Here is a 24,891-nt window from a genome sequence, read left to right on the forward strand (position 1 = left end):
ACATAAGCACACAATAAATGTAGGTATGGCTTGACATTGCAGAGCCTGTGTGGAGTCTGCTACTGCCATGTCGACCTGGCAAATGCACCCACTTGCCAGGCCCTAGCCTTCCCTTTTCTTACATGTCAGACACCCCTAAGGGAGGCCCAAGGTACCCCTGTGGGCAGGGTGCAGTGTATGTGAAACGTAGGACATGCCCTGGTGTGTGTGGCAAGACCTGATAGTGAATTACTGCTAATTTTGTTTTTCATTATTGCAAGGCTACCTGCTCCCATAAGAAAAAGTGGGGAGTTTGTTTATAACATCTTATAAACATAACTGCCCCTAGGAACCTGGTAGGAAAATAAAGTTTAGTGTGCCTGAACTCAGAATGTTAAAATGCATCTTTTAGTGAAGGGGATTTTTACATTCTGTGTTTGAAAATACAATTTTTAGAAAGTAGGTATTTTCTTAATTAGAAATCCAGTGTGCCTCTGCTTGGTTTGTGTATTGCCTGTCTGGCTTTTGGATAACAGGGGGTGGGGAGGGGAAGTGGCTTCAGAGAACCTGATGAGTGAGGGCTGGGTTGAATAGACACAGGGCTTCACTGCCACCAGAGAACAAAGGAGTTTGTGACATACATATTGGAGCCAGAATCAAGAGGAACCTTTGCCAAGGAGAAGACCTGAACAAGCTGATGAGAAATACTGCCCCTGTGCAGTTTGCTGTCCGGGGTTGGCCTGCAGTGTCTACTTGCTGCCAAGGAAAGGAGTAAATGACTTTGCTGTTTGCTTTGTCACCTGCTTGAGGTAAAGATCTCAAAGGGCTTGAAACTGAGCTTGCCTCCTGTTCTGAATTCTCAGGGACACAAAGACTTGGCCACCAGTTCCCCTGAAGTGCCTTGCTGGGAGTTCTGACCTGCAAAGAGGGGCCTGCTGTTTTGGACCTCTAGAGAACTGTTTTCCGCTGGGAGCTGGAATATCAATACGACTTCGAAGAAGCGAGGCACATCCGCACCTGTTTCCGATGAATCACCAAAGAAACTGTCACAGCGCTTGCCGTGGCTTGAGAAATCTCCGCTCGCTGCGTCGAATGCACTGATCTCCAAAGTCTGAGATCACAGCATCGAGTTCAACGCAAGGCCTGCTGTGCAGCTGCAAGAGTTCACACATTGTTCCGGATCGTCGCATTGCATTGAGGCGCGAAGTTTGTCGCATCGTTGGGGGATGCAGTAAGAAACCAATGCATCACTTCCCCCTGCAGTAAGAAACTGACGCATCACCTCCTCTCCTGTAAGGAACCGACGCATCACCTCACCTGTGCTGCAGTAAGGAACCGATGCATCACCTCCCCCAGAGCAAGGAACCGACTCATCACCTTCCCTGAGTGTAAGGAAGCTACACATCACCTTCCCTGCAGCCCGTTTTGATTGTTTGAGTGATGCATCCCAGGTACTTTGTGAGAAAAGTTTTGCATCTACAATTTGCTTTGAAGTGAACTATTTCTACCATCTGAAAGTCATATTTGCATTACTGTTTTGTGTTTTTTTATCATTTGGTCTTGTTTTGGTTTAGATAAAGATGACTTTTTTTTCTAAACTGGTGTGGTGTCCAATTGTAGTGTTTTCACTTTATTACTGTATGTGTTAACAAATGCTTTACATACTGCCTCTGTGATAAGCCTGTTTGCTTGTGCCAAGCTACCAAGGGGGTGAGCAGGGGTTATTTTAGAAGTGTATCCCCCTTGCCCTGACTAGAAGCAAGAGTCCCTATTTGTACAAATGTGCCTACCTCTGCTAACTATAGACCCCCACTTCTAACAGTTTTCTTTGACAAACTATGAGTGCAGCTTTACATTTAGATTGGACAATCTTAGTAGTTGTAGAGACACTACATGCAAAACTGCACTTGTAGTCTGTAAATAGCAGAAAATAGTAACTTTACACCAAAAGTGTATATTTATCTTTGTGACTAAGGCCCATGAAATCCCTGAATGCTTTAGCGGTGAATGCAGGACATTTGTCTGAATGAAATGCATGAACAGCTCCCATTGCTATAAGGCATTGCCAGTCTTTTATGACTCCTCAGACATCAACATTTCTTTGTGGTCAAACACACACAAATATAGAGCATGATTTAGCAGCAACTAATATATTGGTTTATTGTTATGATTGGTATGATAGGATCAAGGCAAATTATTCTAAAAGGTCGATCATAGCCAGTAGGGGGTCTCTATGCTGGCCTTGAAAAGGTAGAGATATTTATTGGCAACATTTGTTTGTTTGCAATATTATGTTGCTGCACATAATTTAAGACTCTTTAGGTCAATATTGGCATCAGCATTTTTGGTGTAGCACAGTTAATGTGGCACCCATTCCAGCATGGGTAGAGACTGCTCCTACATGAATAGCCCTACAGCCTATTGCAGGTATAAAGTGCACAGATTAGTTATACATGCTTTTATCATTGCCTTCAGTGTAGGAATGGGGGATTCTATGATATTTAGCTTTCCCTGCGTTAATGGGCACTCCTTCAATATAGCCATGTGCACTCCAGCAAAGATTTTACTCTATGAGAGTGAAACGGGCTTTGGCTTTTGTATACAAATAGATATTTGAAATTCTGGGATTCGGCTGTCCCTCATTATAATCTGTGCATGTGTAGCCTGAGAAACTGGGAACAATTATAATTACTAGGTTTCTTTTCCTATCCCTAGCTTATATTCATTTAGACCCAGATTTACTAACAAATCACACAATGACATCCTAAGTGATGCCAGATGTAACTCAGAGCGATTGCCAATGGATGAAATTAATTCAACCATTCCATCCATCAGTTTGTTTTTGATGCCACTTCATGTAACTTGTCTTACTATTCCTTGTAAAAGTATACAGCGAACACAGAGGAACAACAGAACACAATGGGTGTTGTTCATGTTGCTTTTTTTGCTCTATTATTGTAGCGCCCTCATGTAGAAAGTGCAGCAATGACTCATTTTGTGATAACATTCAGTGCAGATTGGCAGATTTGTTTTTTGTTTAGTTATGCATAATCTTGCATTATCTGAAATTTCACATATTTACACAAAAGGAAACTACTTGATTTTCCCACACCTCTAAAAGGTACTCCTTCAATGTAAAGCATATTAAAATGTTTGTGTTTACATTTCACAATTCTAGAACCATGTTCCCATATCCACAGTTTTTATCTTTAGGCAAAAAATATCCTAATTCATTTATATCTAATTTACCTCTTTCCTTCTCCAGGTCACAGGCAGACGCTCCTGAGGGGAGAAAATAAATATCAAACACAATCTATTCAGCAATGTGTATATCTCATGATGAAGGTGTGACCGTACACAAGAACATGTCAAAAATAAAATTCACATTAGTAGTATTGCCACGTTTCCCATTTGGGGATGAACACTAGGAGCATACACTGAATTCACACTTATATGAGTCATCATCACCCTCCTCATTCCCCATAGCGAAAAGAGAACCATGGACAACGACACAATACTTTAAGATATAATTCCAAAGAGTTAAGCTCACAGTTTCCCCATCAGCAAATCAGAACAAAGGACTATTGAAAGTATCACTGCAGCATATTCCTATGTAGTACTGGTGTGGCAGATATTAGCCATGTAGCTGTGCCCCAGAATCATGCTTCACCTCAACAGATAGATCCATCAAAGTGTGTCGGGGGGGGGGGGGTTAGGAATTAATAAGGATTAGCATATGGTTGGTTGCTATCTATAATGATATAATGAACACCAAGTGATGAACTAGAAGGCTGGCAAGAGTAATCTAAGTAGTAATTTCCATTCAACTGCTTGTATTGTTTTCATTGATATTTGTATGTGCTTCGATCCTTTTAAAGTAGTTATGAGTACCATGGGACTTTGCCTGCCTACACATACCGTAAAGCACTCTGTAGAATGTTTTTACTTACAGTGAAATAGTGTTCATACGAAAACAGCTTTACCTTCCGCTCCCCCAGCCAATAAATGAGAACCAGAGATGATATAGAGTTTACACTGAAATTCAGTTTACAGAATGTAACATTGAATCCACCCCAGTAAGTAAAAACCACAAACAGTGGAGAGTGTGGCTGAAATTATATTTATCAGAATATATCCAGGACTACTAGAATTATGTGGCGGTGGACGACTAAATAATGTGAGAGTGCTGACAAAATTATACAGTAAAAAAGGGAAATTTTCAGTATTTTTTTATTTCATTTTACCATTTTACCAGCTATTTCTACGGTCTGGGCAATATGCCACCTCATTAATACCAGTTTCGTACCAACGGGTCGATTTATATCTGGTAATCACATGATTGCGTGCCGGTATTGGGAATCACAGCCAGAGATGCAGCCTGGGGATGCTGCAGAAGATACATAGCAGGCCTGCTGCAGGGGCATCACTGACTTAGTTTCGTCCTGGCTGACTAAGGATGAGAAGGGAATGGCACGATGCAGCAGTTGGTCTGCATTTCTGGTCACCTCTGTATTGCAGGTTCCAGTCCATGAAGGAGGGGGTCTGTCGAAGAGCCAGGTTTTGAGGTTTCTCGCGAAGTTGGGGAGCAATGTTGTCTGTCTGCGATAGAGTGGAAGGGCTTTCCAGGCTCTGGCCGTGAGGAAAGAGAAGGAGTGGCCTCCCGATCTGGTCTTTCTGGTGCGGGGGACGTTGTAAGAGAGCTGGGCTGATCGTAGGATCCTTTGGGGTGCGTGGAATTTCAGTCGGCTGTTCAGGTATGCTGGTCCGGTGTCTTGGAGTGCCTTGTGTGTGTAGGTGAGAAAGTTGATGGTGATTCTAGCCTCGATGTGGAGCCAGTGGTGTGCGCAGGTGCTGAGAGATGTGGCAGTGTCTTGGCAGGTTGAGGACCAGTCTTGCAGCAGCGTTCTGGATGTTTTGTAGCTTGCTGGTGAGGTTTTTGTTTATTCCGGCATAGAGTGCATTGCCGTAGTCGAGTCTGCTGGTGACGAGGGCATAAGTGACGGTCTTTCTGTGCTCGAGGGGGATCCATTTGAAGGTCTTATGTAGGAGGCAGAGGTTGTGGAAGCAGGAGGATGCGACAGAGTTGATCTGGCGGTCCATTTTGAGGTCGGAGTCCAGGATGATTCCAAGGTTGCGTGTGTGGTCCGTGGGGGTGGGTGGGCTTCCATGGGCAGGGGGCCACCAGGTGTTGCTCCAGGTGTCGGGGTTTGGACACAAGATGAGTACTTCTGTTTTGTCGGTGTTGAGTTGTAGGCAGCTGCTTTTCATCCATTTGGCAACGGCTTCCATGCCTTCTTGAAAGTTGTGTCTGGCGGTGTTGGTTAGTTGGATAAGGAGAGGATGAGTTGGGTGTTGTCTGCGTATGACACAATGTTGAGTCCGTAGGTTCTGACAATGGGGGCTAGTGGAGCCATGTAGACGTTGAAGAGCGTGGGGCTGAGGGAGGACCCCTGTAGATGTAGGGTCTGAGTGGAAAGGGGGAGGCTGACCCCCTGCAATCTGCTGGAGAGGAACGAGTGGATCCAGTTGAGGGCCTTGTCCTGCATCCCTGCATAGTGGAGTCTCCGAATTAGGGTGCGGTGAGAGACAGTGTTGAGTGCTGCTGAGAGGTCGAGGAGTATAAGAGCTACTGTTTCTCCTCTGTCCAATAGGGAGTGGATGTCGTCTGTTGCGGCAAGGAGGGCGGTTTCTGTGCTGTGGTTTTTTCTGAAGCCGGATTGGGAGTAGTCGAGGATGTTGTGCTATTTGATAAAGGTGGCGAGTTGGTTGTTGATGGCTTTCTCAATGACGTTCGCTGGGAACTGGAGCAGGGAGATGGGTCTGTAGTTCTTGAGGTCGGTGGGGTCCACCGAGGGCTTTTTCAGGAGGGGGTTGATCTCAGCGTGTTTCGGGGAATGAGGCGTTCATCAAGGAGTAGTTGATGGTGTGGCGGAGCATGGGTGCAATGGTGTCGGCGGCTCTGTTGAAGATGTGGTGGGGGCAGGGGTCCGTGGGTGCCCCAGAGTGGATTGACTTCATTATCTTCAGTGTGTCTTCGGTGGTGAGGGCTGTCCAGTTGTCAATCATTGGCTTCCGGGTGTCGGGGTGGCTGGTGAGGGTTCAGTGTGTTGGTTGTCTTCGTTAAAGTTGTCGTAAATGTTCTTGATTTTGAGGTGGAATAAGGTGCTGAGTTTGTCAGTAGACTCTGTGGTGGGTTGGGCGAACTCCTTGAGGATGCTCAAGAGTTCTTTGCTGTTGTGAGCCTGTGTTGAGCTTCAGTCATCAATTGCTTTTTTTCTTGTTTTTCTGAAGAGTTGGTGATGAGCATTGGTGGCGGCTCTGAAGTCGTTGTGGGCCTCTGTGGATTTGGAGTTCCTCCAGACCTTTTCGAAGTGGCAGCACGTGTGTCTGGACTCTTGAAGTTCAGTGGTAAACCATCTGGCTTTCCTGGCAGGAGTGATGTTGTTTTTCTTGAAGGGGGCTATGGTGTTGGCGCTGTCGGAGATTCATCTGTGTAGAGTTCAGGGTGCGGTGTTTGGGTCGTCGTCTTCCATGATGGCTGGGGTGGAGTTGCTGACTGAGGGGGCGAGCTGGTCATCTGTGATTTTTGTCCAGTTTCATTGTGGGAGCAGGTGCTGGTGTCTGTGGATGGTGGATGTTCTGAAGGTGAAATGGACGCATTGGTGGTCTGTCCATGGGAGTTCGAGGTGTGGTTGAAAGTGATGGAGTTTCCTGTTGTGAAGAGGGGGTCGAGGGTGTGTCCTGCTGAGTGCATGGGTTCGGTCACGATCTGGCGAAGTCCTATGTTGTGGAGGTTGTCCAGGAGGGATGTGGTGTTGGGGTCCAGTTGGTTGTCGAGGTGGAAGTTGAGGTCTCCCATCAGGGTGTAGTTGCTGAATGCAGGCCACTATTCTCTGTACCGGGGCTCTGGGAGAAGGGCATGGGCCTAAGGATGGGTGCCCTGATTCTGCTGCAAACAATGAGGAGAGGTGTTCTCCGAACAAAGAATGCAGCATTGTTTCCACAAGGTGTCCATTCTGTCCATGGCGGTGCTTTCAGTGAGTCCAACTATGCAGATGTTGTTCCGCCTGCATTCAGCTTCCAAGTCTTAGTTTTTGATGAGCTCCAAAACTTTTCCCATTTTGAAAAGATGTTCATTAGTGGCTTTATGAGCATCTTCAACCACAGACATACGCGTTTCTAGCGGATCTAGGCTCCCGCCATGCTTCCTCTTCCATATGGTCTAATCTGGTGGTGATGTTCTCTGCACTTAGACTTTCATCACACAAGAGTTCTTACTACTACACACTTGCTACACACCTAGCAAACATATACACACAATAAGAATGTAAGTGCAAAGATCTGTGTGTCACACAAAATCTCTCTGTGGGCCATCTGAGATGATCTATCTGGAGCCTCCATCCCTCTGCTCATCATAACCTTATTATGATCCTGAGCTCCCGTTTGCAGACTTCCCCAGCCTGTTGATTTATTTGTTAGCCATTAACCATTTTTCCTGACTTCAGCCATCTGAGTTTCTCAAACCTTTTCTGCCATCCTTCACAGACAACACTCATTTTCATCCACCCACCATTAAACTCCTCTGCCAAGTTTCAGTCCCTATGCCCTCAGATACATCCTCACAATACTGTACCAGTGGCAAACAGTGTCTTCTATCACTCAGAGGTCATAGTGTAACACTCCAAGCTTTTTATTCACTTTGCGTGCTCTGATTTTTCAGACAATTCTTGCCAGTTTTATTTGTGGGCTAAAGAGGTGAGGGATTCTAATGGTTGGCACCATAAGAAGCATGAATAAGAACAATTTACAAAAGAAATATCTAATGCATGTGGCCAAGAATCACATTGGTGTCCTCTTGCTCTCGGTCATCTACCTTCTCATTCATGTCATTCTGTGCCTTTAGACATTTGTCCTCCTCTTAGCCCTTTAGTCCTCCTGATCATCACCCTGACCCTCGTCTTACTAGTTCTGGTCACCTTGAAACAGGTTTCATGGATCTATTGCTACTGGTTGTAGTCAGTCCTACCTGTCCTGGGTTCTGCTTGGCCCTGCTCCTGGCTGATCCTTGTATTAGCCCTTCCTGGACCTCTTCATTCTGGTACTACTGAGTCTCACCCTAATCCTGCTGGTCTGCTGGGTACTTATCTACCTAGCCCTATTACCTGCCACTCCTAATGTTCCTGGTTTGGGTCATCTTGATTGTCCTTGCCCTGGTCATTGTGGTTCACCTGGTACTGCATCCAGAGGTACTGGTCATCCTTAGTAGGTCCTCTTCGGCTGGACTTGGTCACTCATCTGATCCCATTAGTCCTCGTGACTCTGGTTGTTCTGGTTCTCCTGATCATCTCGAGCCTGGTCCTAATACCCCAGTTCATAGTCCTCCAGCTCCACTTGGAACTTCAGGTCCTGGTGCCCTTCGCTCTGACCTTTCTGGTCCTCCTAACCCTGTTACTGCTTCTTTTCCACCTAATCCTCCCCAATCTGATCTGTGGTCTTATTGGCCCTAGTCCACCTGCTCCTCACTTGACTAATTCTCCGGGTCCTTCTCCATCATGCCATGATACTCCTGGCTCTGGTCCTCCTGCTCATTGTCATCCTAGAATAACTTGTCTACTTTTTCCACATCCTCCTTGTTCAGGCCATTCCGTTCTTAGCCACCGGACTCAGTCATTATGGCTCCTAAAATTCGAATGTCCTTGTCTCCCCCCTTTCCTCCTCACCCAGGTGATGGTTGTCCTGATACAGCAGGACATAATACTCTTGGGCCTCTGTGATTTGAGCTTCCTTTTCCTTTTGATGGGGGCCCCACTGGTCATTCTTGCCCGGTCCTCTTGGCTCTTGTGCTGCTAGCTTTGGTTGCCTGCCCATCTCCTATTAATTCATTAATTCTGTTCCGCTAATTTTTCTCCCACTCAGTATGACTTACGTAGCAATGAGTTTGCTAGTCCTGGTCCTCACAGTCTGTGTTCTCTTCCTGTATTTGTGCCCACTAGACATGATCCTTTTGTTTGTGGCCCTCCTTGTTTGAGTCTTTGTAGGCCTAACGCTCTTGGTTCTTGTCCTTCCGGTCATCCGAGTTCTTTCAGGCCCCCTTCTTTGTGATCTTTCTTTTATCTCGTGATCCTCTAGACCCTCGTCCATTTGACCTGGTTCTTCTGATCTTTCACACCCTGCTCATCTGAATCCTAGTACATCAGTTCCTGGTATAACTAATCCCCAGTCTCTCTGTCCTCTTGTGTTTTGGCCCTATTAGCCCTTGCCCACTTGGCCCCCTGCATTCCTGGCCCTCAACCTTGTCACATGGTCCTCATTACACCTAATGGTCTGAGCATTCTTGGTCCTGGTTCTGTTTTTTTGGGTCCTTTGGAAGCTTGTCATTTAAATCCTGCTTTTCCTGGACATTCAGGACCAATCCCCTTAGTCTTCCACTTCTCTGGTCCCTCCTAGGTAGGTCGCTTCCCCACCGCTGCAGCTCCACCTGTGCCTGTGTCCGCCCTGCCTGCCTGTCTCCTGCTGAGCCGCTGATTCCTGTCGCCTCGCATTGCCCCGCTCGTGGTCTCACCTGGGGGACCTTCACTTGATTGCCTGTGCCCCTGTGTGCCCCCGTGTGCCTGCGTGCCCTCTTCCTTTTTGGACCCCTGTGTGTGTGCGCTATCCTGACCTGTGTCCCTCCCTCCCTCCTTTCTCCTAAGTTTCTCGCCTTCGTCGCTGCCCTCCCGTTTTTTCCCACCGCTGACTCCCGTGCGACCCCGCCCCCGCGCCCATTCGACGCCCTGACCTCCCGCCTCCCAGCTGACCCCTCCTCCCTGGATACCCTTATATGGCTGCTGCGGCTCGTCTGTGCCCGTGCCCAGTGCTAGAACCCCTGGTCCAAGCCGATGCCAGGGCACCCGACTGAGATACGACACCGCCACCCTCATCACACTCAACACCGGACGACTTGCCGCCTGCCACCGAGCCACCCCAAGGCGCACCCACGGGCCATTCACCTGCCAGGCCTGCAAATTCACCTGCCTCCGAACCTGCACGCCGCCCACCAAACACAGCAACGACAACAACAACCACATCAAGTGCATCCTCCTCAACACCCGCTCCGTCCACAAACACGCCGTCGAACTCTGGGAACTCCTTGATACCACAGCACCAGACGTCGCCTTCCTCACAGAAACCTGGATGAACGCCTTCTCGGCCCCCGACATCACCATAGCCATCCCGGACAGCTCCAAAATCACCCGGAAGGACCGCGTCAACAATCCTGGAGGAGGAATCGCCATCATCTACAGGAACACCATCAGCGTCACGACCAACACCGATGACACACTCTCCGCTGCCAAACACCTACACTTCCAGATCCACACCGACCCCCAAACCATCCTCAGAGGAACACTCATCTACAGACCTCCGGGCCCACGAACACAATTCAGCGAAACCATCGCCGACTTCATCAGCCCGCACCCACTAGCCTCACCAGACTACATCCTTCTAGGGGACCTGAACTTCCACCTGGAGAAAAACAACAACAACAACACCACCACCCTGCTTGACAACCTCGCCAACCTAAGACTCAAGCAACTAGTGGACACGCCCACCCACCTCGCCGGCTACACGCTCGACCCCCATCTTCTACGCCAGCAACCTCGTCTCCTTCAGCCATTCCACCAGACCACACTGGACAGACCACAGCTGCATCCACTTCACCTTCAAGAAGACCACCTTCCACCAACAGACACTACAGATCCCCTGCAGATGCTGGAGCAAAGTCACCACAGACCAGCTGACCACATCGCTGAGCCAGAACCCACCTGTCAACACCCCGACGCCAACGGCGCAGCACACAATCTCGCACAGTGGATCACCAACTGCGCCGATGACCTCGCTCCTCTGAAGAAACCCCCAGGCAAGACGAGCAACAAAAAAACCTCCTGGTTCACAGACATCCTCAAAATCGCAAAGAAATCATGCTGAACCCTCGAAAAAGCTTGGGGCCACAAACGGACATCAGAAAACATGACAGCCCTCAAGAACGCCACCCGCGAATACCACCAGATGATCCGCACCACCAAAAGGACATCATTCAAAGAGCGGCTGGACAACAATGCCCACAACAGCAAGGAACTCTTCAGCTTCGTCAAAGAGCTCTCCAACCCCAACGCCAGCAACAACGACATCACACCGTCGCAAGACCTCTGAAACTCCCTCGCCACATTCTTCCACTGCAAGATCGCAGATATACATGACAGCTTCGGACCCCAGACTCCGCCTCCAACCACCCAACCAATGACCCCCACCACCAGCCTCAGCGCATGAACCCCCGTCAGCACTGAAGACACCACCCGCGTCATGACCACCATCCACTCCGGCTCCCCCTCCGACCCACACCCTCATCATATCTTCAACAAAGCCGACACCATCATCGCACCCCACCTCCGGAACGTCATTAACAGCTCCTTCACATCAGCCAACTTCCCGGGAGGCTGGAAACACACAGAAATCAACGCCCTTCTAAAAAAAACAACAGCGGACCCCAAAGACCTCAAGAACTTCCGCCCCATCTCTCTTCTCCCCTTCCCGGCGAAAGTCATCGAGAAGACGTCAACAAACAGCTGACTGCATTCCTCGAAGAAAACAGCTCGCTCGACCCATCCCAGTCTGGATTTTGAGCCAACCACAGCACCGAGACCGCCCTCATCGCAGCCACCGATGACATTAGGACTCTGATGGACAACGGAGAGACAGCCGCTCTCATCCTCCTGGACCTCTCAGCTACCTTCAACACCGTCTGTCACCGTACCCTAATAACCCGCCTCTACAACACTAGGATGCAAGGAAAGGCCCTGGACTGGATCACATCGTTCCTCTCTGACAGAACCCAGAGAGTCTGCCTCCCTCCCTTCCGCTCCGAGGCCACCAAGATCATCTGCGGCGTACCCCAGGGCTCCTCACTCAGCCCAACTCTCTTCAATATCTACATGAGCCCCCTCGACACCATCGCCCGCAAACACAACATCAACATCATCTCCTACGCCGACGACACCCAACTCATACTCTCCCTCACTAAAGACCCTCTCACCGCCAAAGCCAACTTCCAAGACGGAATGAAAGAGGTCGCAGAATGGATGAGGCACAGCCGCCTGAAGCTCAACTCAGACAAGATGGAGGTCCTCATCCTCGGACAATCCCCTTCCGCCTGGGATGACTCCTGGTGGCCCACGTCGCTGGGCACCCCACCGACACCCACTGACCACGCACGCAACCTGGGATTCATCCTCGACTCCTCTCTCACGATGACCAAGCAAGTCAACGCAGTCTTGTCCTTGTGTTTCAACACCCTGCGCATGCTCCAAAAGATCTTCCGGCGGATCCCCACCGAAACCAGAAAGATGGTCACCCAGGCCCTAGTCACCAGCCGACTGGACTACGGAAACGCCCTATACGCAGGAACCACAGCCAAACTTCAGAAACGCCTTCAGCGCATACAGAACGCCTCCGCACGACTCATCCTCGGCATCCCCCACCACAGCCACATATCCGCCCACCTGAGAAACCTGCACTGGCTCCCAGTCAGCAAGAGGATCACGTTCAGGCTGCTCACCCACGCACACAAAGCGCTCCACAACATGGGCCCCGAATACCTCAACAACCGCATCTCGTTCCACACCCCCACCCGCCAACTCCGCTCCTCCAGCCTCGCCCTCGCCACCGTCCCACGGATTTGCAGAGCCACCACCGGAGGAAGATCATTCTCCTACCTTGCAGCGAAGACATGGAATTCCCTCCCCGCACACCTACGACAGACCCAGGACCATCTTACCTTCAGGAAACACCTCAAGACCTGGCTGTTCGAGCAGTAGCAGCAACCCCCCCTTACTCCTCAGCGCCTTGAGACCCTCACGGGTGAGTAGCGCACTCAACAAATGTACTGATTGATTGATTGATTGATTGGTCCTCCTGATATTCCTCACCCTCTTCTTGCTTCCCCCAGGTTCTGGTCTTTCTGCTCCACTTCGTACTATCAGCCAAGGTCCTTTGGTTTTTGTCACATTAGGACTCCTAGGCTTGCTCCTTGTCCTCTTGGTGCTGATCCTTCTAATCCTCCTTGCTCTAGTCCTGGTCTTTTTGGTACTGCCATTCTCGTCTTACTTGCTTATTCTGGCCCCCTTGTCCTATTAGCCTTGATCTGTCTTCTTGGATCTGCTCCTGATCATGGCCCTCCTTCACCTGGTTCTCCAGGTCCTGGCCGTCCTGTTACTTATCTTCCTTTCCCTCCTATTCCTAGCCCTGTGGCCTGGACCTTCAGGCTGTGATTATCCAAGCCCTGACGTCCCTGGTACTGATCCTCCTAACCCTGGTACTCAAGGTCCTGATCCTTTTTGCACTAATCTTCCTTTTTGTCTCTAGTTCTTCGTTTCCTGGTCCTCTTAGAACTTTCCCTTCTGGCTCTGGTTGCCTGCATCCCTGGACTCTCCTCCATGGCTCTCCTAGCCATAGTAGTGCTATCTTTGCTTTTAATAGTCCTTGTCCTTCTAGAGATTATGTGTTCATTTGCCCTGATCCCCTTGGTCCTCGTACTTATAGTTTGGTTTCTTCTGGGCTTAATTCTCATGGATCTGGTTCACCAACTATCCTTGCCATGGTCTCCATGGTCCTGGTCATCTTGATACTTCTTATCCTGTTTTGCTTGCTATCATGCACCTTGCATTTTGTCCATCTTGGCCTTTTTTGGTTTCCCCAGTCTTGGCACATCTGCCTCTTTTCCATTCTGGCCCTCTTGGCTTGGCTCACCTTGTCTTAGTTCTTCTCACTCTGAACCTCCTAGCCTTCAGACAGCAGGTTCATGTCCATTTGACCTCTTGTATTCTAGCACTCTTGGTCTTAGTTTTGGTATTTTTGTCTGGCCTGGATCCTCATGTATTGGATCTTCTGATGTTGGTTCACTGGCCTTGGGTTCCCTAGTACACCCAGTCCCCTGGTCCTACTGACCAGTCCTAGCCCTAATAGTCTTCCTTATCTCACGTCTTGCCTGTTCCACTTTGTTCTTGTCAATCTGACCCTGGTCCTTTCTATCATGGTACTTGAAGTAATGGTCTTTCTCATCCCTCTGGCACTGGTCTTCTAGTTTCCATGGTGCGGGTCATCCTGATTCATGCAGTCCTTGTCATCCTGTTATAGGATCCTCTCGAGTCTGACCCTAATGGACCTTTTGATCCTAAACCCAATGGGCCTAGAATTCCTGGTCCTTTATATCTCACTGGTCATTTAATCTAGGGTCTCCAGGTCCTGCTATCCCAGGTCCTTTCTGGTCATCGAATTTCTGATACAGTCACTTCGATTCTGGCCCCATCGTCCTCCTTGATCTGATCTTTTTAGTAGTTGCCTCCTGTCTCTGGTCCTTCTTTCTATTGGTCTCCTGGTACTGGTCCTCCTTGATCTTTCTATCTGGGTCTGCCACTCCCGGCCCTGGTCATCCTCATTCCTCTAGCCCTGGTTGATGCTTTTTGGGCCCTAGTCCACTAGGTCAAGATCCCCCTGTTCCACAACCTCCTGGCACACCTGATTCTTTTTACTCTAGTCCAGGTGCCCCTATTCCTGTTTTTCCCTTGTCCTGTTCCCTATCATCTATTTCTTCGAGGTCCTCTCTGGCATTGGTAATACTGGTCCTTGAGGATCAGATATCACTAGGCCTGGTTTTTCTTGTCCTAGCCCTTGTGACTCTGGTCGCCCTAGCCCCCCTGGTTGTCCACCTTCTGGCTTTTCTTCTCCTACTTATCATCATCCTGCTCCTACGGGTCATACTCATTCCTCCCTCAGGCCTCCTCCCCACTGTCCTTAGGTACAAGCTCCAATTCTGCCACCAAGATCATGTATTTTTTCTCTGTGGCTTAAAGATTTCTTTTGCTGAGACAGCAATGTCAAGGGATCAGCAGAGACCAGATCTTGCCCAACTAAAACACTACTTTGCATGTTAAAAATAAAACCTACCATTCACAAGATATATTGTGCAGGTGTCTAAAAAAAGGTCAGGGTGGTTGAAGGGGTGGCTCATGACATGGGACTAATCAGCCTCTATGCCTGTAACCCACTCCGCTGGGTGAATATTATTAAGATGTGTGTTTATTTATAACAGCAGGGTGAACTTCTCCTGTGAAATACCATGGGACATTACTTTTCTGTCCCCTGCTTTTACATCCCCATTCCACAAAAGCCTCATTACTTGATGCACCTCCTGCAAGTGTTCCAAAGCACTGTGCCCCCAAGCACCACTTTCCTATGGTACCTTCCATTCCCTTTAAGTTCCATATATCGCCTATTTGTCTGCATTACTGTTGTGCTGCTCTTTATCAACTGCTGCTGCGTGGCCAGGTTTGAAATACTAAGCAAGCACAATCCCTCTTAAAATAATGCTATCACAAGACGGTTTTCAGGTAAAAATAAAAATGTTGTATAGCTCACTGGGTTACTTCTTTTGTCACAGAGCTCCTTTTGTTACTTACAGTTTATAAATTGCAATCCTAATTAGCACAGTGAGCTATGAAGTCATAAAAAAGCTGCATGAAAACTGGATGGTAAGGGTTAGAAGATTATGTTTTTCCCCCTGGACGTTCATTATCCTAATGCTGCTAAAAAGGGTTAGTTTGGGTAGAAATACATTCTTAGTAGTAACTTCAAGTACTGTAGTACATTTTAAATCCATAGTTGTGCTTCTCCAGACCAAACAGTTTTTAAATATACTGCCTACCACTATTGATGACTTGATTTAGAAAATTACAAATCCTGATTGTCTAATGAACATTTCTCACAGACTGATTTGCACATGAATGATTGATTGCTTCTCTATAATGTGTGTGTGATGTAATGTGCTCTGACACCCTACACTGGTATGATTAGCTCTATAAAACAAATGAAATGGATGTCAGAGAGAGGCATTGGAATGATGGAGAGATGACGGGCACTGATGGAGAGTGGTAGTGAGGGAATCTGTGGAGAAAGAGGTTATGGGGGGGCTTAAACGATTGCTGCACTAGGGGACCTAACTCTAAAGCAGACAATGGGAGAGTGAATCAGTGATGTCCGTCACTCTGCTTTTTGAGACTGATATCATTCTAATGTGGAAGTACTTTACAGACAGATGAAAGGAATTGGATTTCTAACTTCTTAGGGGCCAATTCCGATCTCGTTGGGAAAGCCCTCCGTCAGAGTCGGATCCGGAGTGCTTTCCGACCGACTTGCACTCCGGGGCTCCGAAAGGCTAAGTACGATTCAAACACGCACTTATGGACACGGGCCGCTCGGAGCCCTATTGAAGTCAATGGGAGCCTGTTGTACGACGTGTACATAGGCTCCGATTGACGAAAAAGGTAGTTGCACAAAAGGGCGCCTCCTGTAGTGGGGACGCGTCTGTGCCACCCGCACCATACATGCACGGCTACGGGTGAAGGGCTACGGGTAAAGGGGGGTCCGGCGCAGACCCCCAAAGTCCGCTTCCCAGAGCTTTTACGAGTCAGAAACTCTGTCTCGATCAGGTTGTCCGAATCCTGCATCGTACTGGCTCATCGGAAATTGCCTCTATTGCACGGCAATGTTCGCTTACGGCCGACAAGTATGGAGAGATCCTGACCCGGAAACATCTCAGTGCCGATTTCACATTTCCCGCATCATACTTGCTCGCTCTTACAGTTGTACGAATTGGTCAGAAAACCCGCGTCCGGCTGGTACTTTTCCCGGCCGTATCGCATTCGGAGCCATTCCGAGCGGGATCGGAATCGACCCCTAAGTTGTGATAAAAGGTGTTCATATTGCCAAGTTACAAAGGCCTGTCAATGCCCTACTGACTGTTCAGAGACACCAATGAAAGACATCATTTGTCCACGGTATTCCAGGCAGCTCAGCTGCAGTGCTCAGAAATGGTGATAAATCATGCAAGATGCGAAGAGGTTGTGCAAGTTGGTGGGAATGTTTTCACTCTTAGAGAAGGGTGTTGTTGTAATATGTGCAGGGCAAGAAGCTGAAGAAGAGCAGGGTTCTGGCGATGGCTCCTTTTGAGGGGGAGTCAAGTGAGAGGTCAGAGTGCATCCCAATCACTTCAGATGATGCCTGTGTAATCAGAGAGAAAATGAACTGAATACCAGTTGGCACAAGGGAAATAGTGGCATGTGTATATATGCAGTGCTATGAAGTCCCAGCCTGAGACTGAAAGCACTTAGGGGCCCATTAGGATGGCGGGCGGATTGCCCCCGCCAGGGCGGCGATAGCCACCGCCGGCCTGGTGGGGGCACTCCGCCCGCCATCCGTCCCGGAATGACCACCCGCCATATTAGTATGGCTGGGGGGTCCGCGGCAGACGGAAAGACCGTCCGCCGATTTTCTGCCCCAGTCGCCTTGCGAACAGGGCGGAAAAGGGTTTCTATGGTGGCGGTGTCTATCAGACACCGCCTGCCATATTAGGGTGAGGCTTTTTAAATGCCTTTCCGCATGCGGAGTCTGCATTTGGGGCCCGATGCGGGCCCCCATGGACTCCGGGGGGGGTGGGGGGTGCACATGAGGGGTACCTACGGTACCCCCTAGCAGTTCCATGCACAGCATGTCATGCACCGCGCGGTGCCTGCCATGCTGTGCATGGAAGTGCACTGCATGCCTTCCTGCGATTGTGGCGGGCGGTGCTGAGTGCACGGACCCCCGCTCTTATGGCTGGTGGTCCCTAGTACCGTGAGGATGGCGGGCGGGCAAAGTCCGCCCGCCATCCTAATGGGCCCCTTAGTTTCTTGTTGCTCCAAATAATGTGGTTTCTGGCATTTATTTGTTTCTATGGACTTCATTGCTTGGTTTTGCAGGCGAAAAAGGGTCACCCCAAAGGGTCACACATTTAGTCCCTGAATGACACTCTTAACTACACTGAAATCATGAAAATATCACACATGAGCAATCTAAAAACCTAGCAGCTATGTAACTTCCATTCCATTATAGTTATATTTATAAGCAATTCAACTATCCAGGCATAATTTACTGCAAGAGGAAAAATCCTATCAGGGCAACATCTTTCCCTAGAACTTCCCTTTGTGGTGGTCCTGGCAGAGCTAAAGAGTAGCCCTCTATAACAGAGAGTGGATGAAGACAAGGCTGCACAACAAACTGCATTAAAACACAAACATTAAGATTCATTCACAGAATAGGAAGTCTGTGCAATGTTGGCAAAGAATAGAGTAAAAATAAACAAGACCGTTTGCAAAATCTTCTAACTCTATCTGGGTAAGATATTGACTTTGAAGGCCCTTCCTGCCTGCGATAGTGCGTGATAAAGATCAAATGTCACCAAGAGCAAATGCAGTGCAGATCTGTTGAAAATTAAGCTTTACTCCTCTGTTGACCTCAACCCATGCATGGATCCTTCGGCGTTGAGCTCTCTGGCTACCCTGCTATTTCCCCAGTGTCATATCTACGAAGAGTCTAGAAGTGCAGAACACTGGGACTGACTAAAGACCTGCTGTGATTTAGAGAGACTTGTTTATGGGCTAAGTGTGTCTCCCAGGAGAGGGAACAGATCTGACATTTTCATTGGGAAGGGCAGATAGGCAAAGAATTAGGTGTGCCAAAAGAATGAGCAAGTCAGGACACACAGCATGTTACTCACACATTCTTAAAGACACAGGCATCCTCATCAACAAATAAGCAACACCGGAAGCACAAGGTATCCACTGTGTAAATAGCTATCCGAACAGAGGATGAAGCAAAAACCATTGGGCAGCAGACACTGGAACTATAGGAAACACTTTCTACTACTCATAGGAAATCACTGTACACCCAGGAAAAAAAAGTATCAAATGCATCAGGAACAAGCAACATCCACAGTGGTACTGGATGAAGAGGGAACAAGAGGTTACTAGCACAAGAAGTGTGGGAAACACTTCTGCAACTCATAACTACTCCATGGTGTTATATGGCTTTGTTTTCTGTAAAGCACGCTAATACCAATTTGATTCCAGAAGTGCTCTAGAAAGGTATGGAGTCATAATATCGATATTTAAATATCGATATGCCATAATATCGATGTTTAAATATCGATGTGACACAATATCGACCTGCGAGAATATCGTCGACCAGAATATCGACATGCAGGGAAGAAATATAGTTTTTGTTAATATCGAAGTTAGTAATATCGTTAGTCAAAATATCGTTGCTAATATTATCGACATTTATTTTAGTGTTTGTGTTAAAAGTATAATTTATTTTTCTAATGTATATTTGAAATTAAATTTTATGTTAACTTGTTTTTGTGTATTTTAGTTCTGTAGCAGGTTGAGGGTTTATAGGGGAATAGGGTGGGAAGTAATTTAATCATAATATATTTATTATTAATTTTCAGAAGTTATTAATTTTATAAAAATTAAATATTCCGTTTTATGCTTTAGTGGGTTGTGGGTTTATAGGGGAATAGGGTGGGAAGTAATTTAATTATAATAATTAATCACTTTAATTTCTTAATATTTTTGTATTTAATAATTTGTATAGTTAATTGTGTTAATTAATTTGTTGTTGATGAGTTATTAATTGTTTAATAATTATTATTTGGTAAATATGTTAATTGTGTCATTTTTTAGGAGCGGGTTGTGGGTTTATAGTGGAGTAGGGTAGGAAGTAATTGAATTATAATTAATTCATTAACATTTTAATTTATTAATTTTTTCTTATTTAATAATTTATATTGTTGATTGCGTTAATTAATTAGTTATTAATTAGTTATGAATTGGTTAATAATTATTCATTTTTAATTGGTAAATATGTTAATTGTGTTCTTTTTTTAGGAGCGTCGTCTGGGTTTATAGGGGAGTAGGTGGGAAGTAATTTATTTATACTTAATTAATTAATAATTGTATTCATTAATATTTGTGTATTTAATAATCTATATTATTAACTGTGTTAATGTCTTATTAATTAGTTATTAATTGGTTATTAATTATTAATTGGGAGATATGTTAATTGTGTAATTTTTTTAGGAGCGGGTAGTGGTTTTATAGGGAGTATGGTTGGAAGTAATTTAATTATAATGAATTAATTAATTATTTTATTAATTAATATGCATGTCGTTAATATTTTATATTGTTAATTGTGGTAAAAAATGTTATTAATTAGTTATTAATTGGATAGTAATCATTCCTCATTAATTGGTAGAGATGTTAATTGTGTGTGTTTTTTAGGATTGGGTTGTGGGTTGATAGGCGTGTAGGGTGGGAAGTAATTTAATTTTAATTAAAGCTTTATTCATTTTTTTATATAATATTTATTTAAAGTTATTTTATAGTGTTGATTGGGTGATATAGTTTATTGTTGATGGTTTTCAAATTGCTTGTAAAGTGTTATAAATTAATTAATTTATTGTTAATTAATTTTGTTAATTGTGTATTATTTTACAATATTGGAGATGTTGTTGATAGGGAGATATGGTGGGAGGTAAAATATTTTTACTAATTAATTATTTCTTAATTAATGTTAATTATTTTTCAGGAGTGGGAATACTAAATTATTCCCCTCTGCTATCCAACACTTTCCCTACTGTTGCATTTGCTGGAGTGGGAATAGTAAATTATTCCCACCCGCAATCCAACACTTTCCCTACTGTTGCACTCACTGGAGATGGAATAGTAATTTTTACCCACCCACTATCCAACACTTTTCCTACTGTTGCATTTTGTGGAGTGGGAATAATTATTTTTACCCACCCGCTATCCAACACTTTCCCTACTGTTGTACTCACTGGAGTATGAATAGTAAATTCTACCCCTCCACTATCCAACAATTTCCCTATTGTTACACTTGTTGGAGTGGGAATATTAATTTATGCCTCTACACTATGCAACACTTTCCCTACTGTTGCACTCACTGAAGTGGGAATAGTCATTTTTACCCACACGCTATCCAACACTTTCCCTACTGTTGCATTTGCTGGAGTGGGAATAGTAATTTTTACCCAACCGCTATCCAACTCTTTCCCTACTTTTGCACTGACTGGAGTGGGAATGGTAATTTTTACCCACCCGCTATCCAACACTTTCCCTACTGGTGCACTCACTGGAGGGGGGATATTAATTTTTACCCCCGCTATCCAACACTTTACCCACTGTTGCACTTACTGGAGTTGGGAATAGTTATTTTAACCCCTTCGTTATCCAACACTTTCCCTACTGTTACACTCAGTGGAGTGGGAATAATAAATTATTCCCCTCCGGTATCCAACACTGTCCCTACTGTTGCACTGGCTGCAGTGGGAATAGTCATTTTTACCCACCAGCTATCCAACACTTTCCCTACTGTTGCACTCACTAGAGTGGGAATAGTAATTTTTACCAACCCATTATCCAACACTTTCCCTACTGTTGCATTTACTGGAGGGGGAATAGTAATGTTTACCCACCCGCCATCCAACACTTTCCCTACTGGTGCACTCACTGGAGTGGGAATAGTAATTTTTACCCACCTGCTATCCAAAGCTTTACCTACTGTTGCACTCACTGGAGAGGGAATAGTAGTTTTTACCCCCCCCCGCTATCCAACACTTTCCCTACGGTTGCATTTGCTGGAGTAGGAATAGTAATTTTTACCCACCTGCTATCCAACACTTTCCTTACCGGTGCACTCACTGTAGTGGGAAGAGTAATTTCTACCCTCCCGCTATTCAACACTTTCCCTACTGTTGCAATTACTGGTGTGGGAATAGTAATTTTAACCCCTCTACTATCCAACACTTTCTCTACTGTTACACTCTGTGGAGTGGGAATAATACATTATTGCCCTCCGCTGTCTATCACTTTCCCTACTGTTGCACTTGCTGGAGTGGGAATAGTAAATTATTCCCCTCCACTATCCAACACTTTCCCTACTGTTGCACTCTCTGGAGTGGGAATAGTAATTTTATTCCCTACGCTATCCAACTTTTTGCCTACTGTTATAGTTCATGTAGTGTAAAATATTTTTTTACAATTAAATATTCATTTTAATATTTTAATTTATTATATATATAATATTTTTATATTACAGGTTTATGTATATATATATGTATTTATAATTTTTATTATTTTCTAACATTTTATAATTAAATAAAATAATTATTTATTAATATTTTTAAGTTTATATATATATATACACATTTGTTTTAATATTTATGTTTAATTTTTGTATATTACGCTTAATATTTATCATTTTTAACTTTCTAAATAATTCTAACTATGGGGCCCAATAGGATGGCGGGCGGGCGGACGGACCCTAGCGGTGCTGGGACCGGCCGCCATTAGTGCGGAGGTCCCGCCCCGGCAATCAGGATGCCACCCCCACCATGGCAGTGGCATCCTCCATTCCCAGCATTGTGGCAGGCAGTGCTCACAGCACCGCCCGCCACAATGCCTTTGTGCATTGTCATGCACAAGATGACAGGCACTGCGAGGGGCCTGCCACCATGTTCATGACAATGCAGGGGGTACCATAGGTATCCCCATGTGCACCCCCCCAATATCGTGGGGGCCCGCAAAGGGCCCCTGAAAGCAAAGTCTGCATGCCTTTCTGTGGCGGCAACGCCGCCACTGAAAGGCATGTTTCCGCCCCATGCTAATATGGATGGCGATGTCTAGCAGTCTACGTCTCTCCATCGACCCTGCGGAAAAGCGGCGGACGGTCTTCCCGTCCACCGCCTTAACCCCCAACATACTAATATGGCAGGGGTAAATGGGTGGCGGGCGGGGAAGAATGTAGGGTGCATCGCCACCGCCATGCGGGCGGTGGCTATCCGCCCTACATCCTAATGGGCCCCTTTGTTTTTTTCCATTATATTTATTATTTATTACATTTTATATTATTTTTAAGACATTTAAAAAAACGATATTTTAAACAACGATATTTGGTTTCGATATTTTTGTACTTACCTTTATAGAGGTAGGATGTAGATATTCTGTCCATCGATATTCTGTACTCGATATTCTTGTAGATCGATATTCGGTCCATCGATATTTTGTCAGTGATCCCTCTAGAAAATTAGGAAATGCATAATATGCCCTGGCCCAGAAAGCATGGGAAGTACTTCTACCAATCATAACAACTACATGAAGGCACAAGATTAAATTGGGAAAAAGGGGATCTGCGAAAGGTACATTCATAAAGATTTCTACTGGTCACAGTCACACCATATGAGCGTTGGATAAATAGAAAGAATCAGTCACTAAGAAAGGCTCTCCAGACAGCACTTGTTTAGCAAATACTCACTCCGTAACAATGCTTCTACAAAACTACGCACGTAAGTGGCAAAGGGTGATGTCAAGTGTAGTTCACGAAGCACCTCTATGGTAAGGACTGTTTTTTGTAGTTTGTGGATCGGTTATATGGCGGGGGTAGTTTTGACCGATGATTTCCACAATATTAAAACAAACATTGCCTGCAGCAAACACAAATGCATGCAGTCTCCCATACCTTGCAACATCCCCATACAGGATGTGTACAGAATTTCTAGATTGTCTTGATTCAAAATGTGGGTCACTGTTTCTGCTATCTGATTTTTCTAACGTACGCTTTTATTTTGGGTCCCAGGCCTATTGTTCTTGTCCCAGTCGTACCCTGCCCCTACCACTAGCAATCACTCCATTTGGGCAGAAAGTGAATCTAATGCAGACACAAGGCTCCATCACAGTGAAACTAGACCACATACATACATACGTACATACATACATACATACATACATTAACATTCCATATGGAATAAGAATGAAGCAGCAAGAAGTGGCCCATCCAAGGGTATTATTCAGAGCAGCTCTGCCACTTAGAAGGGGTTCATATGAAGTGCAACAATCACACTTTAACACAGATATGTCCACGGAAGGTTATGGTGGAATCAAGAGAGGTACTCCGAATTGTCACATTGAACTAAAACAAAACCCTTGACAAAACATAATAAAGGAGTGGAGGGGTGACATTCTTGCCAATATTGAATGTGCAAATTAGCACAACACTTTTCTATCAGTGAATTCAATTCTGTACATATGATTTTCAGATCCTATAGTATTCCAAAACTACAAATGACTCCACATGGGCACTGACCTGCTACCTGTAGCTCAAATTCCGCATAGGTGTCCATATCCCGAGTTCTGAAGGCGCACATGTACCTCCCGGCATCGGAGCGGGTGAGATTGGTCAATGACACGGCCACGCCTCCTTGTGCAATGTCTTTTTTGATCATTTTGGTCCTCCCTTGATACTGCTCGTCTGCCTTATCATCGTATTCCGTCCCATTGTCATAGAGATGCACAAGGTAGATTTGATGTTCTGTTTCCCAGAAGACTTCCATTTCCACTGCACTAATAGGGGGGTTGAGATGGCAGGAAAACATGGTCTCGCCACCAACAGTGGCACAAATGGGCTGGCTAGGTCCAACCGCCTCCACAGGCTGCGGAGCTGCACCTGTAAAGAACAACAGAAGAGAACAGCTTTTAGCAAAGATGATAGTGCAGATGTGGTTCTGCTCATAGGGGGCACACTAAAAGGAAGCAGCCCAGACCTGTTTTATTCCGTAAGGGTTTTATTTTCTACCCTTACAAATCTGAGCTAAATTTATATTTTCTTTCATGTTATTAGGTCATGTTATAAGCAGAGAGCTACTTGCCCATTGTGTCACTGAACTCAACACTTTGGGGCTCATTAGTATGGCAGGTGGACTTTGTCCGCCCGCCATAGCCCGGAAAACAGGATCGCCCACAATGCATTCGGCGGTCCCGCACCTACAATTAGGATGCGCCTGCCACACTGGTGGGTGCATACCGCATTTGTAACATTGCGGCGGGCGGTGCTGAAAGCACTGCCTGCCGCAATGCCACAAATGCAAGGTGTGCGTTTCAATGCACAACGTGACAGTCAGACATGTTTATTTCTCCTTGTTACTTCCTC

The 24,891-nt window shown here is 46.0% G+C and overlaps 1 protein-coding gene across 6 annotated transcripts in view; it reads right to left on the reverse strand.

The window, feature by feature from the left end:
• LOC147710254 (butyrophilin subfamily 2 member A1-like) overlaps positions 1-24,891 on the reverse strand; it is a 162,590-nt gene that overhangs the window by 95,671 nt on the left and 42,028 nt on the right. For 4 of the 6 annotated variants that reach the window (XM_086920944.1, XM_086920940.1, XM_086920941.1 and 1 more), the window contains exons 3-4: positions 24,049-24,408; positions 3,229-3,261 (exon numbers count right to left, since the gene is read on the reverse strand). In XM_086920944.1, the coding sequence (XP_086777070.1) occupies positions 3,229-3,261; positions 24,049-24,408 (393 nt within the window). The remainder of the gene's footprint in view (positions 1-3,228; positions 3,262-24,048; positions 24,409-24,891) is intronic. The other 2 variants (XM_086920945.1, XM_086920943.1) reach the window with 1 other exon arrangement.

This window comes from Lissotriton vulgaris, chromosome 5 (assembly GCF_964263255.1).
Source record: "Lissotriton vulgaris chromosome 5, aLisVul1.2, whole genome shotgun sequence".
NCBI classification, from domain to species: Eukaryota; Metazoa; Chordata; class Amphibia; order Caudata; family Salamandridae; genus Lissotriton; species Lissotriton vulgaris.